At 39.5% G+C, this 15,098-nt stretch overlaps 1 protein-coding gene across 1 annotated transcript; it reads left to right on the forward strand.

Annotated features, from left to right (window-relative positions):
* Positions 1-205: 205 nt before the first annotated feature.
* hoxb1a (homeobox B1a) lies at positions 206-3,126 on the forward strand. Its single transcript, XM_082530984.1, has 2 exons — positions 206-1,110; positions 2,414-3,126. Exons 1-2 carry the CDS (start codon positions 282-284, stop codon positions 2,758-2,760), a joined length of 1,176 nt encoding a protein of 391 aa, XP_082387110.1. The 5' UTR covers positions 206-281; the 3' UTR covers positions 2,761-3,126.
* The last annotated feature ends 11,972 nt before the right edge of the window (positions 3,127-15,098 follow it).

Below are 15,098 nucleotides of genomic sequence, written 5' to 3' on the forward strand. Positions count from 1 at the left end.
TGGAAATGTCTACAGTTTTTTATTTGTAATGTAATTTTGTCGCGACTTTTTTTTTATTACTTTAAGGGTTTTTCAATTAAAAAACCAACACGATTTTTGTACTGCTTTTTGCACACAACAAGGAGATTCTATATCATACTGCCGACTATAGGAACAACTTTCAAATGGATTTTTTAGTTATTTGATTTTTGCTTTTCAACGAATTTCTATTAACCTCGGTCGTGTTTCTTGCTGATAACAAGTCGAGACATTTTACCAATTCCCTGGTGCTTCGAGTCTGCATGGACAACATGAACTCCTTTGTGGAATACTCTATTTGTAACCGACAACCAACTGGCATTTATTCTGCGTCTAAATCTGGATACCACCATCATCACCTGCACCATCACCTTCCCCTGGATCAGCGTCAGGGATTCCCCGTGAGCATCCAAACAGGCCTCAGCGGTTCTCCTGTCCCCGGGTCCAGAAATGACAACAGAGACGTAGGAGCGAGTTATACCGCGGATGGAGGGATGTACGTGGGCGTTGGGGCGGACACCGCCAGCGGAGGAGTAAGTCAGCATCATCAGCAACATCCTCCTCAACATCACGAACAGCATACGCACAGCGGCTACCAACATCCAACACATCACAATCACCCTCAGCTTCACCAGAGCCAAAGCCTGCAGAGTGTAATACCTTCTCCTTATAGTAACGGCTGCAACACGGGGGCCTATGTGGGCCAGGCATGCACCACAAACTCGGAGTATGTTGCTGCCACAGGCGCACCAAACTCCGTCCATCCGCAGTATTTCATGGAGGATTCTTTGGCCTCCACCTACTGTCATCAATCAAGCTTCCACAACTCGGCCTCAACCGTCGGCCCCAGTTACAGCTCTCTTACCGGGGTCTACTGCGGGCCTCAGCGCACCCTTGCTGGGTCACAGTACCCGCAGCAGATCGGTGGGGGGGTTCTTGACGCAGGAGGCTACCTGGAGCTTTCGCCTGGGGGAGGCTACGGGGAGCTGCCGGTATCTCAGGATCGTGAAAGAGGGGACGATGAGGTCCAGCAGGCCGGGCAGGGGCAGACCTTCGACTGGATGAAGGTGAAGAGAAATCCACCGAAGACAGGTGAGAGAGGGTTCACTTATCCGTTTAACGTCTTAATAAAACCTTATCGTGAGATTAAGTCTGCAGTCCGTCAAAAGTTTCGTATAATATTATGGCATGTTTTTCATATGAAATGCAGTCAAAAATAAATGCACGAATAAACAAACAGAGCGGGGGAATTCGTTTTAAGACGGTCAATGAGGAGTGAATGTAGCTTGAATGCAGTCAGGAGCATAATTTGTAGATCAGAACTTTATGGTACAGAGAACAACATTGTTTGATCGAAATGATTTTTACAACATTATTTTATCCTTTCAGAGAAAATACATCATATTTTTACTACTACTTTCTTTGTGCGGATGGCAGGCTTTTATTTTTTTTATTATTATTTTTTACTTATCTTAATTACTCAATTCGTCAAAGAAGAGGAAAGAGAGAAAGAAAAAAATAACAGTTGTGGTTTTCCAACATAAATAAGGCCCATAATGAATTACAGCAATTCGTTGTTGCGAGCACTTAAAAAGAAGACAGAAGTTCCCATATAAAAAAAAGATTGCTCGTTAATACCATCCAGCACGACTAATGGTCACAGATAAATTAGGCCTTTAAATAATTTCACTTTAAATAACTGGTAGAACAGATGTTGAAAAACTGATATATGAATACACTGTATTTTTATTAACAGAGTGCTTTGTTGCATTTAGGAACGCTTTGGACTTTATTACTGTGACACAGTTAATTGAATGGCACTAAAAGTACAAATCAGAGTCGTTTTCGGACTTCACTATGCAGTCGTATCTGTAGATACTTTGGTCTGGGTCAGCTGAGCCCAGGAGTGTGAGCTCTCTCTCTCTCTCTCTGTGTGTGTGTGTGTGTGTGTGTGTGTGTGTGTGTGTGTGTGTGTGCGTGTGTGTGTGCGTGTGTGTGTGTGTGTGTCTTAATGATTACAGCAGACAGGTTATTTCTCCGTTGGAAGTCTTTCCTGCTTTGTTATCTTTAAAAGCAGCCCCTCTATTAACCAGCTCCACCACCAACACCGACACCCCCGTGCTGGTTCTCCATCCCTCCTTAGGCCCACTGATGTCCTTCACTGCTTGTGTTTTTTAAACCTCATCTTTGTGATGCACTTTGTATTTATTTTGATGTAATTTAATAAATTATGGATATCAAACCACAAACCAAACTCTGACTAAAGCTAAATATATCTCTATTTTCTAATTAATAACGAACACATCTAGCTCCAGTAACAACGAGCGTTTTTCTCATTACACGTACAAGTAAAACATAAAACATTCGTCTAACAGCTTGTCCATCTCTTTCGCAGTCAAAGTGGCCGACTACGGTCTTGCCCACAACAACGCCATGCGCACCAACTTCAGCACGAGGCAGCTGACGGAGCTGGAGAAGGAGTTCCACTTTAGCAAGTACCTGACGCGAGCGCGGCGCGTGGAGATCGCCGCCACGCTCGAGCTCAACGAGACGCAGGTGAAGATTTGGTTCCAGAACAGACGCATGAAGCAGAAGAAGCGCGAGCGGGAAGGCGCCACCGCGTCTGCGCGGCCATTCTCCTCCTCTTCCGGTACCGGCAGCAGCTTGAACAAGGAGCTGGAAGACACTGACCGCTCTTCCGCGTCTACGTCTCCAGGCGCGTCCCCGAGCTCGGAGACGTAATCTGGCTTTGTACCACTGTGATACACCCATCAACCCATTCTTAAAAGACTGCCTGTTGAACAGATTTTCTAAGTCCCAGAATTCTATAATGGCCGACCACCCATTCAGATGGACTTTTATGCCTCATGTACATGAACATGGAGAAAATAAGTTCTCAGTGCATTTTAGGGAAAGAAAAAATGTATATTAGTGACATAATTGACAGTTACATACAGTAAGTGCACTGATTTGACAAACTAATGGCACTTATGCCATGGAGATAACAGAAAATGCATAAAAATATCTGATTATAGATTTTGATACAAACTGGATGAGGGGAGCAGTTAATGTTGGGTCTTTTAGTGAAACTCATTCATGTAGATGATGATAATGACGATGGCATCATCTTTATATGATCAATCTTTCAGTCTGATGGGGGGGGGGGGGGGGGCGTACAGTTCTTTTGTTAATAGTTTAATATTGTTTTGGGGGGGGAAAATCTATTTTAGTCATTCTGTTATAGCATTTAACTTTCTATATTTAAAAAAGTCAATCCCATAAAATTTGCTTTTACTATGTCACTAAAACTCACCTAAAAGCCTTCATGAATGCTGCAAATGTAAATGATCTCGGGGAGATATATACAAAACTGTGAAGATGATGATGTGGGTTCTGAGCTATGTTGGTAACACAGGAAGCCTAATGATGAGAATATAGTGCTATCTGGTACACTTTGAACATACTTTTTTCCCTGTTTCTTACTGTTTCTAGTGTTGGCCTACATGTGTCTTCCTATGCAGCTATGGTCTTTGCACTATGTGACTACAGGGTGACACTTTCAGACAGAAGATACATGAAGCTGGAATGTTATGTTTTCTTCAGGTTTTATGAGCATTTACAAAAGCTGTGATTCTTCTGCAGTCTGATTTAGAATATAAACATGTCAGTTAGATTCAGGTTAATGTAGAGTGTTTGTTTGTGTGCACTTAAAAGGACAGGGTTTAGGGAAACTACTGAACTTAAGATGAAGAGTGGAAGTGTTTAAATTTTACTGACTGGGTCCTTGCCATTGAGAATAACTTATTGGATGTGTTGTTTATATTTCTGATTCTAGATAATATGTCTGTGTGTGTGTGTGTGTGTGTGTGTGTGTGTGTGTGTGTGTGTGTGTGTGTGTGTGTGTGTGTGTGTGTGTGTGTAATAGGGGGGTAATGTTCCTTTTCCAGACAAAATGATTTCACATAAAGTGATTCACTCCTAAATATGACTTTAGAAAAATAAAATTGTGTTTGGAATCTCCCTTCGCCTGTACCCACTCCAGTACCAGATAATTTTATCCAAGCAGATCATGTTTACATTGTTCAGGAGTCTGTTTTCCTGAACAATGGCTGGGTTTGATGTCAGCCTGTACCCTGAACTGACAATGATGTGACTGATTTTTTCTTATATTGTTTTTAAATGAGAACAGGGTTCATTTTAGTTCTGCTGCCTTGAAGAGACTCTCAGTGATATTTCTGCCTCCTTTTCTACTTTGAGCTACCTCATAAAATTATTTTGTTGATTAAGAGTTGATTCTTTGTTTTTAAACTGACCGTGAAGTGTCTAATGCATGCATGTCAAATTCCTTTTAATTAATGGAGTGCACACAGCCCAATTTGACCTCAAGTGGACCAAAAAAGTGAAACTGTTGCATAAAAATCTGCAAAAAAACCCTCCAAAAGGCTTAATTTCATTCTGCTTTCAGATTGAATGAACGGTGGATTTACAAAACAGATGATATACAGCTTGTTGTAAGAAAAATATGTCCTAAATTCCATATATCTAAGTTTTTCCACATCTAGTCAGTCTACTCGCACACATGGAAAAAATGAAGCCCAAGAGGCCATGAGAAGGCTATAAAACTGAAGATAATTCAGCTCTGTGGCTTGGAAAAATTTAAATAAGCACTCTGATGACTTAATGACTTGTAACACACTGCTCTCTTTTGAAAATACAGTAAAACATTCCAAAATTCCTCTATTTTCACATATTGCAAAATCATCTAGAAGGTATGCTTATACTCTTTGGCTGTTATTTGGACACATTGGCCAAACATTTGACACCAGTATGTGTATGATATGAATTGATTGGTTCTTCACTCATAGATAATACTGTTTTGTTTTTGTTTGTTTGTTTGTTTGTTTGTTTATTTGTTTCAATTTTAAGACTGTATCAGAGTGCTGAATACATCAGAAAAGTCTCAGGAAAACCACTTAAAGGTATGAAACTGGATTTCCATCTGTCTAAACTCAGGAGATGCCAGAGGTCCACATTTATGTTTAATATTGTTGTTTTTGATTTGAGGAAACAATCCCACCAGTGTTCTTATTATTTCAGAATGCATCATGTGTGTTACATTCATAAATTAATTAATAACAATTTACTGTACCAAAAGCGTAGGACAGCCCCTAGAACCCAAATGACTGCGCTAATCCAGTAGTTAATCCCAAATCTGTTTCCATAATAGCTAATTCATGAGCCAAGAGGAACGGGAAATGCAGTGCGGAAATGGATTTTCAGATGAGGAGTGGAATCACCATTTTAAATGTCAAAAATAAATCTTTGATTCCTTTATCCAATTTTTTTTTTCTTCATATATTTAAAAATCAGGTTTTTTTATTTAGAACTCAAAATTGCCTTTTGAAAATCTGTTTTCACTGAGAATTATTTTTTTTAAAATGAAATTCATTTTGGATTTAAAGTATTTATTAATGGATTAATAATTCATTTTGAAAAAATTTGAATGATAAATAGTGTTTTTATTTTAAATTAAATTATTTAAGTAAATTAAATGAATTTGTAAATTATCCATTCGCTTATCCTTTTCAGGGTCGCGGGGGGCGCTGGAGCCTATCCCAGCTGTCATAGGGCGAAAGGCGGGGTACACCCTGGACAGGTCGCCAGTCTGTCGCAGGGCTAACACATAGGGACAGACAACCATTCACACTCACTCGCACATTCACACCTAGTGGCAATTTGGATTATCCAATTAACCTATCCCCACAAGCTGCATGTCTTTGGACGGTGGGAGGAAGCCGGAGTACCCGGAGAGAACCCACGCAAACACGGGGAGAACATGCAAACTCCACACAGAAAGACCCCGGCCTGATGGTGGAATTGAACTCAGGACCTTCTTGCTGTGAGGCAACAGTGCTAACCACCGTGCCACCGTGCTGCCTTAATTTGTAAATTAATGAACAAATACATATTTTATCGTACAATTCGATATTTAGGCTTCTTTTTTTCAATGAGCATGACTCTTCTGGTCCTCCATATAGAAGAAGAAATACAGTACATCACTTCTGTATAATTTAGTGTAAAGTGGTTACATTTAATGAAAGATTTTAAGTTAAAATTGAGAACCTAAGGGTGCAAAAAGAAAGATGTGATTTAAACCATGGAACAGTCATCATTATAATGTTTTTAGTTTGAAATTGAAAGTCTTCTGTCTTTAAAAAAATAACTGAAAGTCAGTTTTTTCTTTTGGCTTGAAAGTTTTATTGCAGACCATAACATAAAGAGTAGAATGATATAAATAACATAAATGTATATGTCTATTAAAAATGCTTTGCACAAAACATCATGGAGAGAGCTTTATGCATTTCAGTCGCAGGCTTTCCTTCAATTCACAGGGCCGCATTGCCAGTGGTTGAATCCACCTTCCTCCACACAATGAGGAATATTACAGACCTTTGTGGGTGGATAGCTCTATCTAAAGGTGACCCTCTGGGATATCTAAACATGTAAACAGACTCCTCATCACCTTCTCATCACTCCTGTTCTAAAGATTCTTCTCCTAGAGGCTAACTGGGAAACTCAGTCATCACTTCATGACAAATAAAGATTAGACAGAAGCCACTCACAGATCCTTTTTACAGCACTTCAACTTCCCCAGCTGAAAAAGTCCCATCAGACAAGATACTTGCAGATCTGAAAATTGCTTTATGCACCATCCCCACCACCAGTCTCACTGAAACCATTGAGCTCAGATATGACTCTGCCACAGCAAACCAAGAAGAACTTGGTATAAAACCAAGGATGCGTGTAGAGAAAGCCCGCATGGATAACAAGGCTGGGAGCCAGAATCAGAGAAACTCAGAAGGATATGAGAATAGAAGAATAATCCTTTAATTGTCCCACAAGGGGAAATTTGGTTGCATATTAGTAAGCTAACTGAGCTGTAGAGGGCCATGGATGAATAAGAAGTAAAATGTCCATGACTGAGGTACTAGAAACTGCCAAACAAAGTCTCACAGCCCTTGCCACTAGGCTGAGGAGATATACCAGAGAAGCAGAGGCCAAGAGAATAAATGGCCTGTGCTCCATACATGCATCCAGGGTGCATTATCAGGTACAAGTAAAAAGTAATACAAGGTCAGATGCACCTATTGCTGAAAATGACTAAAACTTGAAAACATCTGTGAGAAAGAGGTGTCACACATTGTCAACCCATTGTTTAACCGTACACTGGTGCAGTGGGTCCTAGGTTCCTCCTTCCCAGGACTTGTCCCCATGGTTGCCTGACCTAACTTGAATTGAAGACATTTGGGACATTATGTTTTAGTCTATCCGATGCCACCAGCTTGCACCTGAGATTGTCAAGGATGGTCAATGGTCCATCATCGATCATCTCATAGGAAGATGCCCCAACCTTGTCAGGCATGCAAGCACGTTGGGGCAATATGAACTATTGAGTATTATTGAGTATTATTGTAGGGTCTTTATTATTATTATTATAAATTGAATTGAACTGAATTCCATTTTGAGTTGCAAAATGGCATCATTTTTTCACTTTGATTTTTTTGGGGTGACTTCTAAGTTTCATTTCCATCAAACAATGTGGGATCCCTTTAATTTCTAAGGCCATATGAGCATAGGTATCCTGCATGATTTTTTTCCCACTGAAATTGGATTGGATGTCTTTACTAAGTGTTCCTTTAATGAATATGAGCACCGTATCAGTTTGTTAACGAGTTAGTGTGATCTCACAGGAAAAGAGTTTAATTCAGGGCATGCAGTTATTATGTTGAAATAATGTAAAATACCTAACAGTAGGAGAATTACTCAAATTATGAGCACTGGCAACCCTCCTGCTGCTGCTGTTTTAGTTTCCTTATCTCAGTATAGTGTCCAAGTCTAAACAAAGAAGACAGTCTCATGCATTAGATGTTTAATTTCCTACAAATTTCTTGCAAACATGATTTTGATACTATAGTTAAATTGGTGAAGCAGGACAAAAATATTGTGCTTTAGCAGATGAAGTGACAAATAACAAGATAAGAGTGTATGTAAGAGAGAGAAATGAAAGAAAGACCTCAGCAAAGAGTGGAAATTCTTTCATGATGACCTCACTGGGGCTGACCTCAAACTCCTGTTTTACTTTCCACAACTCATCTCAAGTTCAACACACTGTCTGCTGCTGTGTTCAGTATGTGTTTGTGTGTGTAATGCCTTCATAAAAAGCAGTGAAAAATAAAGTGGAGCGGTTACAGTTCAAGAGTTCACATTTTCATTCAAATTGAAGACAGCATGTGCAGGCACCCACAATCTTACCCCAAACAAAGAGCTATAGCGTGTCATAGTGCTTCATGTTAAAATTCCTCTACATGCTCTGTTTTTTCTAACCAGCCACGTGATCAGTATTACTTTGGTTTTTGATCAATCTAAATTCACTTTTTGAAAAAAGTTTGTGGTCTGACCAATTAGAGCCAAACAGTGGGATGTGTATTCACAGTATACATCAATATGTTTTTAAATTATTGAGCTGATCAACATAACATAACCTCTTCTTCTTCTTGGTTGTTGGTTAGACAATAGTGATTGCATTTGAGAAAGTCCTGACACCTTTCTACTGGGGAACATGAAGTAAGAGTTCGTCACTTTAAAAAAATGTTTTTATAACAATAATAGTGGTGTTATAAGCATTGTCTAACAGCAAGAAGGTCATGGGTTCAAATCCACCAGCAGGCTGTGTAGAGTTTGCTCGTCTGTGTGGGTAGTTAATTTTCCTCCCACAGTCCAAAGAGGTTAACTGATGACTCTAAATTGACCATAGGTATGAATCTAGGTCTGTCAGTTTGGGATAGATGGCAACTTATTCTTGCCTACATTTTAATATGTTTTTATAATGTACCTTCAAGCAGTAATTATATCATGCACCTTGAGGCAACTGTTGTTGTGATTTGGTGCTATATTAATAAATAAAACTGAACTGAATAGTTTTTAATCACTTTGATTTTTATATCTATTTTGATAAGGCTTTCAGAAATAAACAAATACAATAAATAAATGAGAGCAAACTGAAGTAAGATTTTAGTGTTTATGACGTGCTAAGTTAAATGTGTGTGTGTGATAGAGAGAGAGAGAAAGAGAGCGACAGTGCAGTGGTGAGCATGTGTGCTGGTTTTTATCTGTAGGGGTCATCCGGAGTTCAGTAGTTCTCCTCCTTAGCTCTGTCCACAGAGAAGCATGTGAGCCCTGCAGAGTCAGCCTGTTGACTCAGTGCTGCTGCTCTGAAGAAAAATAAGTCTGGCATCATTCCCCCAATAAATCATTTGAAGGTGAATCTTCTTAAGTTCAGTGGAGTTTCCCCCAATCTGCACAATCTACTATCTTGTCAGACTGAAGAAAGCTAAAAATTAATTCCCCAATGTTCTCGGCGGCAGCCAGGATCAAATAACAGCTGAGATTGTACAAATATAGTAATGACCAATCTAGCCTACTGTAATCTGTAACTAGTAGACAGAAACAGACTTATATAAGATGAACAGATAAACCAGAATTAAGTTACAAAATTCGTTCTTGTTAAGATGCAAAAGCACTAACCACAGTGCTGTGGCTTAGTTTTTGAAAGCATCAGTCCATTAACAAAGAAGTCCTGTGTTCTAAACCCTGTAGTGCATCTTTGGAATCAGACAAACCTTTGGTGTTTGCTAGTAGTGACTAGGGAAACACATAAAAGAGGTTGCAAACAAGCACTGAATTTATTATTTTTACCCAAATAAGAATGAGCTTGTTCCATATTACAGTTTAAACTACAACAAATTTGGAATCCACTCCGCATCCATCTCAGTGCCCCAGGAAAAAAAGGAAAAAGAAAAACAACATACTGGATTTTATAATGGATGAATTTACATTAAAAATCATTTAGCACCTTCTAACATGACATTGTGCAGCGAGCGAACTAGATGTTTTATGAGAAAAGAACACTAAAAAAAGGAAGAAAGGCAAAAGGTCATGAAGGCAGAGTTGAAGTTTTTTTTTTAAAGTGTGCTTGTCAGCAGGCTGGAGGTTAGGGGGAGAACAGAGAGCAGAAGGTTATCTGCCCAGACATTCCTGTTCATCCAGTGCAAGAAAAAAAAACATGAGGACATTTCAATGGAAATTATGATTTCAAGCAAAAAAAACAAACAAAAAATACACAATTTAAGAATGTTTATGAAGTGCTTAAATTGGACATATTTGTTTATCAGAATACACAATACAGTTTTACAGCAGTGGTTTTCTGCACCACTTTGTCTTTTGTGTGGCAGACAGGGCTGAAAGCCTGAGAGTGTTTGGTTAACTGATGCTGTGTACTCCCTGACCCTGTGTCCTCATCACAAAGACACATACACTAGAGGCTGCATACTGTTAGCTTGAGATAAACAGATTATTGTGCCATGTTCTTTCAGAACTCTCTGCTTGATTTGTGTCTATCTATCTATCTATCTATCTATCTATCTATCTATCTATCTATCTATCTATCTATCTATCTATCTATCTATCTATCTATCTATCTATCTATCTATCTATCTATCTATCTATCATATATCTATGTGTGTGTGTGTGTGTGTGTGTGTGTGTGTGTGTGTGTGTGTGTGTGTGTGTGTGTGTGTGTGTGTGTGGGTGGATGCTTGGCTTGAATGAAAGACAGGGGAAACAGGAACAGCCTAAAGTGCATCAACAGTCCTCAAAATGGGGGCGAAACCGAGGGCACATCTATCACACAGTGACAACACAAATACATCACTCCCAGCACACAAACCTTTTGAGCTCTGTGACTTTTGTTTTTGAAGAAGTCTATTAATTTACGATAGAAATATGAATATATAAGATAAATAGGATTCAAACTAGTTAAACACATTGCCTTTTTTATCAATGGTTTATTCTATTCTCTGTAGTAAAATGCTGCGATCAGCGGGATCAAATGTGGCGCTGAGGTTGAGCAGGACAAGTACAGAAATGTGTCCAACAAGCCTATCATTCGGATCCTTCACTCTGAATGAACTCTAAAACCTGACTGAACCTCATCAAATTAATCATTCCACTGCAAAAGATCACATAGCTGATTTATATCAACTCTTTTTTGAAATCAAAGAAAGACTGGAAATCAGTCTAAAATTAGCTAAGACAGTTGAATCAAGTAAAGGCTTTTTAAGTAATGGCTTAATTACAACCACCTTAAAAGACTGTGATATGTCACTTATTAATAAGGATGAAGTGAAATTGAGGCAATAATTAATGATAAGGCTTCTTTGAGCAGTCTTGAACGGATGGGATCTAATAGACATGCTGATAGTTTTGAAGCATAGGCAAAACAAAAACACAAACCTTATGGTTAGAATTTGACACAGGACTCAATATAAGCAGTATTTAAGTTTATCACCACGTTTATCACCACGATAGAATTAAGAAATGAGAATTGAGAAACTTAACGGAGAGTTCTGGATTTTGGATTGTACTCTAAATACATGCTGAGTTTATTATTGTAATTAATAGTCAAGTCTTAAAAGCACAGTGGACAGAAATATATTTCCAATCCTCCCCAAAACTGCCTGTAAATGAAATAGTCATAGATTATCCTACAGGAAGAATTGTGGTATAGCACTGATAACATTTTATAACAGTTCAGTTGATTTGTCTGTGAGATGTAAGGTCAGCTTTTTTTCTATGATGACTTCAGGTCAAAGAGTTATGGTTTTAGGTACAACTTTAGCTTCCGATCAAAAAATAAATGTTCCAAAGTTCAAAATAGACAGATGAGACAAAAAAGAACAATAAAAAAAATGGTGAAAATGAGCTTAACTTGACCTGAGGATAAAGGATAAAGGGCACAGTTTGCTTTTTTTTAAAAAGCTATTTTCATGTTGCCCTTTATCTTTTTTATTTCTTCTTTCCTTGTCCACTCTGAGTATGAAAAAAAAGCACATCTTAAAAGAGATAAATGCCTGGATTACATGTAATTTCCTACTTTTTTCATCTTTAATTTCATCCTACACTAACAATGGAACAGGAAAAAGTGGAAGAAGGCAGAGACAAACAATCCATACACCATACAGTGAAGGTGAATGTATGTATGGGAAAATAAATTCAAATCGTTACCACCACTCCCAACAACTACATCATCATCTTTTTTATTATCATGCAAATGGAAAATATCTGACTTACATTTAAAGCACAGCTTAAATAAACATTTAAATGTTTAAGGATTATTATTTAAATGTATATATTACAAACAGGTCAAGCGGGTAGGAAGTGATGCACTATGCATTTAAATGTGACCTGCCTCAGAAAACTTTACTAACCTCTTTTTACTCTCACGTGCTTAAATACTGTTATTTCATTTAATAGTAAGTAATTATTTAACATTGTCTGTCCCCCAAAGTGTTCCTTTAGTCATGTCTCCTTCTGCTCTCTTTTAGACTGGTCACAGCAGTTGGGGGTGGGCAGTTGGCTGACCCTCCCTGTGCCTGGTACTGCCAGAAGTGTCTTTCTGTTAATAAGGAATTTTTCCAATTTACCATTCCCAACTGCTTGTCCATAAGGGGTCATCTGACTGTTTGTGTTTTCTTTCTAATACTGTAGGGATGAAGCTGAAGCTCCTTTAGGTAACTATTACTGAGTTGGCTGTAATCTGAAGAGATGCATTCTTTTGGGCAGCTGTGGCAATTTGAAAAGAGCAGAAAATGTCAGAATTAAAGAAGCTATTGAAAACAAGAAAAATCTGATGGCGAAACAGACAGAAGAAACAGACACAAATGTGAATGTTTATTCCACAAACACCTCCAAATATTTGTATGTGTGTGTGTCGGGGGAGGGGGGAGGGTGTTAAAGAGATAGCTAAGATCTGAAGGATCAGGTTTCGTTGATCTTTGTTAGGGTCATGTTGAGTTCGGGCCAAGAGATTCTTGACATTTCTCTCTGCACTACCTGACCTGACATGTAACCAGGACTTGTGTGTTTTCGTGCATGTGTTCAGCTATGCCACATTTCCTGTTGATAATAAAGAATAAGTAAAAAGGCACCTACTCGTTTTAAGTTTTTGTTTTTAATTCAGTTTATTTTGAGGCTGGGTTTTTTTGTTTCACTTTATTCATCAGTGTTTAAAATGTGTAGTTTCAGTCTTCAATGTTTTAGTCTTTCTAACTATAAGTTAATGAAAAGCACACGTGAGATTCAAGATTTAGGAAAATCAATACAACTATCACAATGCACTTGAGTCAAAGTCTTGTATATATCCACCTTCCACCCTCTCAGTGAAGATCTATCAATAATTTGCCTCATTGGGCAAGTTATTATAAAACTTTTACCAGAGTAAAGGTTTCAGGTTTTTATTTTAATTTAAAACAAGCCTGTTAGTTACTGTTTGTTTGAAAAGCGAAAGCTAGAAAAGTAGACAAAACTGTCAGCAGCTTACAGAGCCAGCAGACGGAAAGGTTTCCTGGCACTAGAAAACAAATGGATGAACCAAAATGGATGTTACATATCTTCAATTTGTGTGGCATTGAAATGTTCCAGTTGATAACAGGCAAAAGCAGCAGTGGTTTACTTTTTGAATCCAGTTACTGTAAATCAACATTTGACCATAAATTATAGTTTGGGAATTCACCTTAACGAACAAACAAAATTTACATTCACATATTGTTCTTTTATGCTACATACAGATTACATTTCAACAAAAATAAATAAATAAATTAAAAAAAAATATATATATATATATATATATATATATATATATATATATATATATATATATATATATATATAAAAAACACCCAGCACGCCCCTGCGGGCGGTTTATCCTTCAAGCTCGGGTCCTCTACCAGAGGCCTGGGAGCTTGAGGGTCCTACGCAGTATCTTAGCTGTTCCCAGGACTGCGCTCTTCTGGACAGAGATCTCCGATGTTGTTCCCGGGATCTGCTGGAGCCACTCGCCTAGCTTGGGAGTCACCGCACCTAGTGCTCCGATTACCACGGGGACCACCGTTACCTTCACCCTCCACATCCTCTCGAGCTCTTCTCTGAGCCCTTGGTATTTCTCCAGCTTCTCGTGTTCCTTCTTCCTGATATTGCTGTCATTCGGAACCGCTACATCGATCACTACGGCCGTCTTCTTCTGTTTGTCTACCACCACTATGTCCGGTTGGTTAGCCACCACCATTTTGTCCGTCTGTATCTGGAAGTCCCACAGGATCTTAGCTTGGTCATTCTCCACCACCCTTGGGGGCATCTCCCATTTTGACCTCGGGACTTCCAGGTTATACTCCGCACAGATGTTCCTGTACACTATGCCGGCCACTTGGTTATGGCGTTCCATGTATGCCTTGCCTGCTAGCATCTTGCACCCTGCTGTTATGTGCTGGATTGTCTCTGGGGCATCTTTACACAGCCTGCACCTGGGGTCTTGCCTGGTGTGATAGACCCCAGCCTCTATGGATCTTGTGCTCAGAGCTTGTTCTTGTGCTGCCATGATTAGTGCCTCTGTGCTGTCTTTCAGTCCAGCTTTGTCCAGCCACTGGTAGGATTTCTGGATATCAGCCACCTCCTCTATCTGCCGGTGGTACATACCGTGCAGGGGCCTGTCCTTCCATGATGGTTCCTCGTCTCCCTCCTCTTTCTTGGGTTTCTGCTGCCTGAGGTATTCACTGAGCACTCGGTCAGTTGGGGCCATCTTCCCAATGTATTCTTGGATGTTCGTTGTCTCATCCTGGACTGTGGTGCTGACACTCACCAGTCCCCGGCCCCCTTCCTTCCGCTTAGCGTACAGCCTCAGGGTGCTGGACTTGGGGTGAAACCCTCCATGCATGGTAAGGAGCTTTCTTGTCTTTATGTCAGTGGCTTCTATCTCCTCCTTTGGCCAGCCTATTACCCCAGCAGGGTACCTGATCACGGGCAGGGCGTACGTGTTGATGGCCCGGATCTTGTTCTTACCATTCAGCTGACTCCTCAGGACTTGCCTGACCCTCTGCAGGTACTTGGTGGTTGCAGCTTTTCTAGCGGCCTCTTCATGGTTCCCATTCGCCTGCGGGATCCCCAGGTACTTGTAACTGTCCTCTATC

The sequence above is a fragment of the Aulonocara stuartgranti genome, assembly GCF_965226115.1.
Source record: "Aulonocara stuartgranti genome assembly, chromosome: 4".
NCBI lineage: Eukaryota > Metazoa > Chordata > Actinopteri > Cichliformes > Cichlidae > Aulonocara > Aulonocara stuartgranti.

Bases quoted from the DNA above. Each gene is read 5' to 3' on its own strand.
- hoxb1a (XM_082530984.1), top strand. From the start codon at position 282: ATGGACAACATGAACTCCTTTGTGGAATACTCTATTTGTAACCGACAA. The intron at 1,111-2,413 runs GTGAGAGAGGGT...TCTCTTTCGCAG, and splicing joins GAGAAATCCACCGAAGACAG to TCAAAGTGGCCGACTACGGT.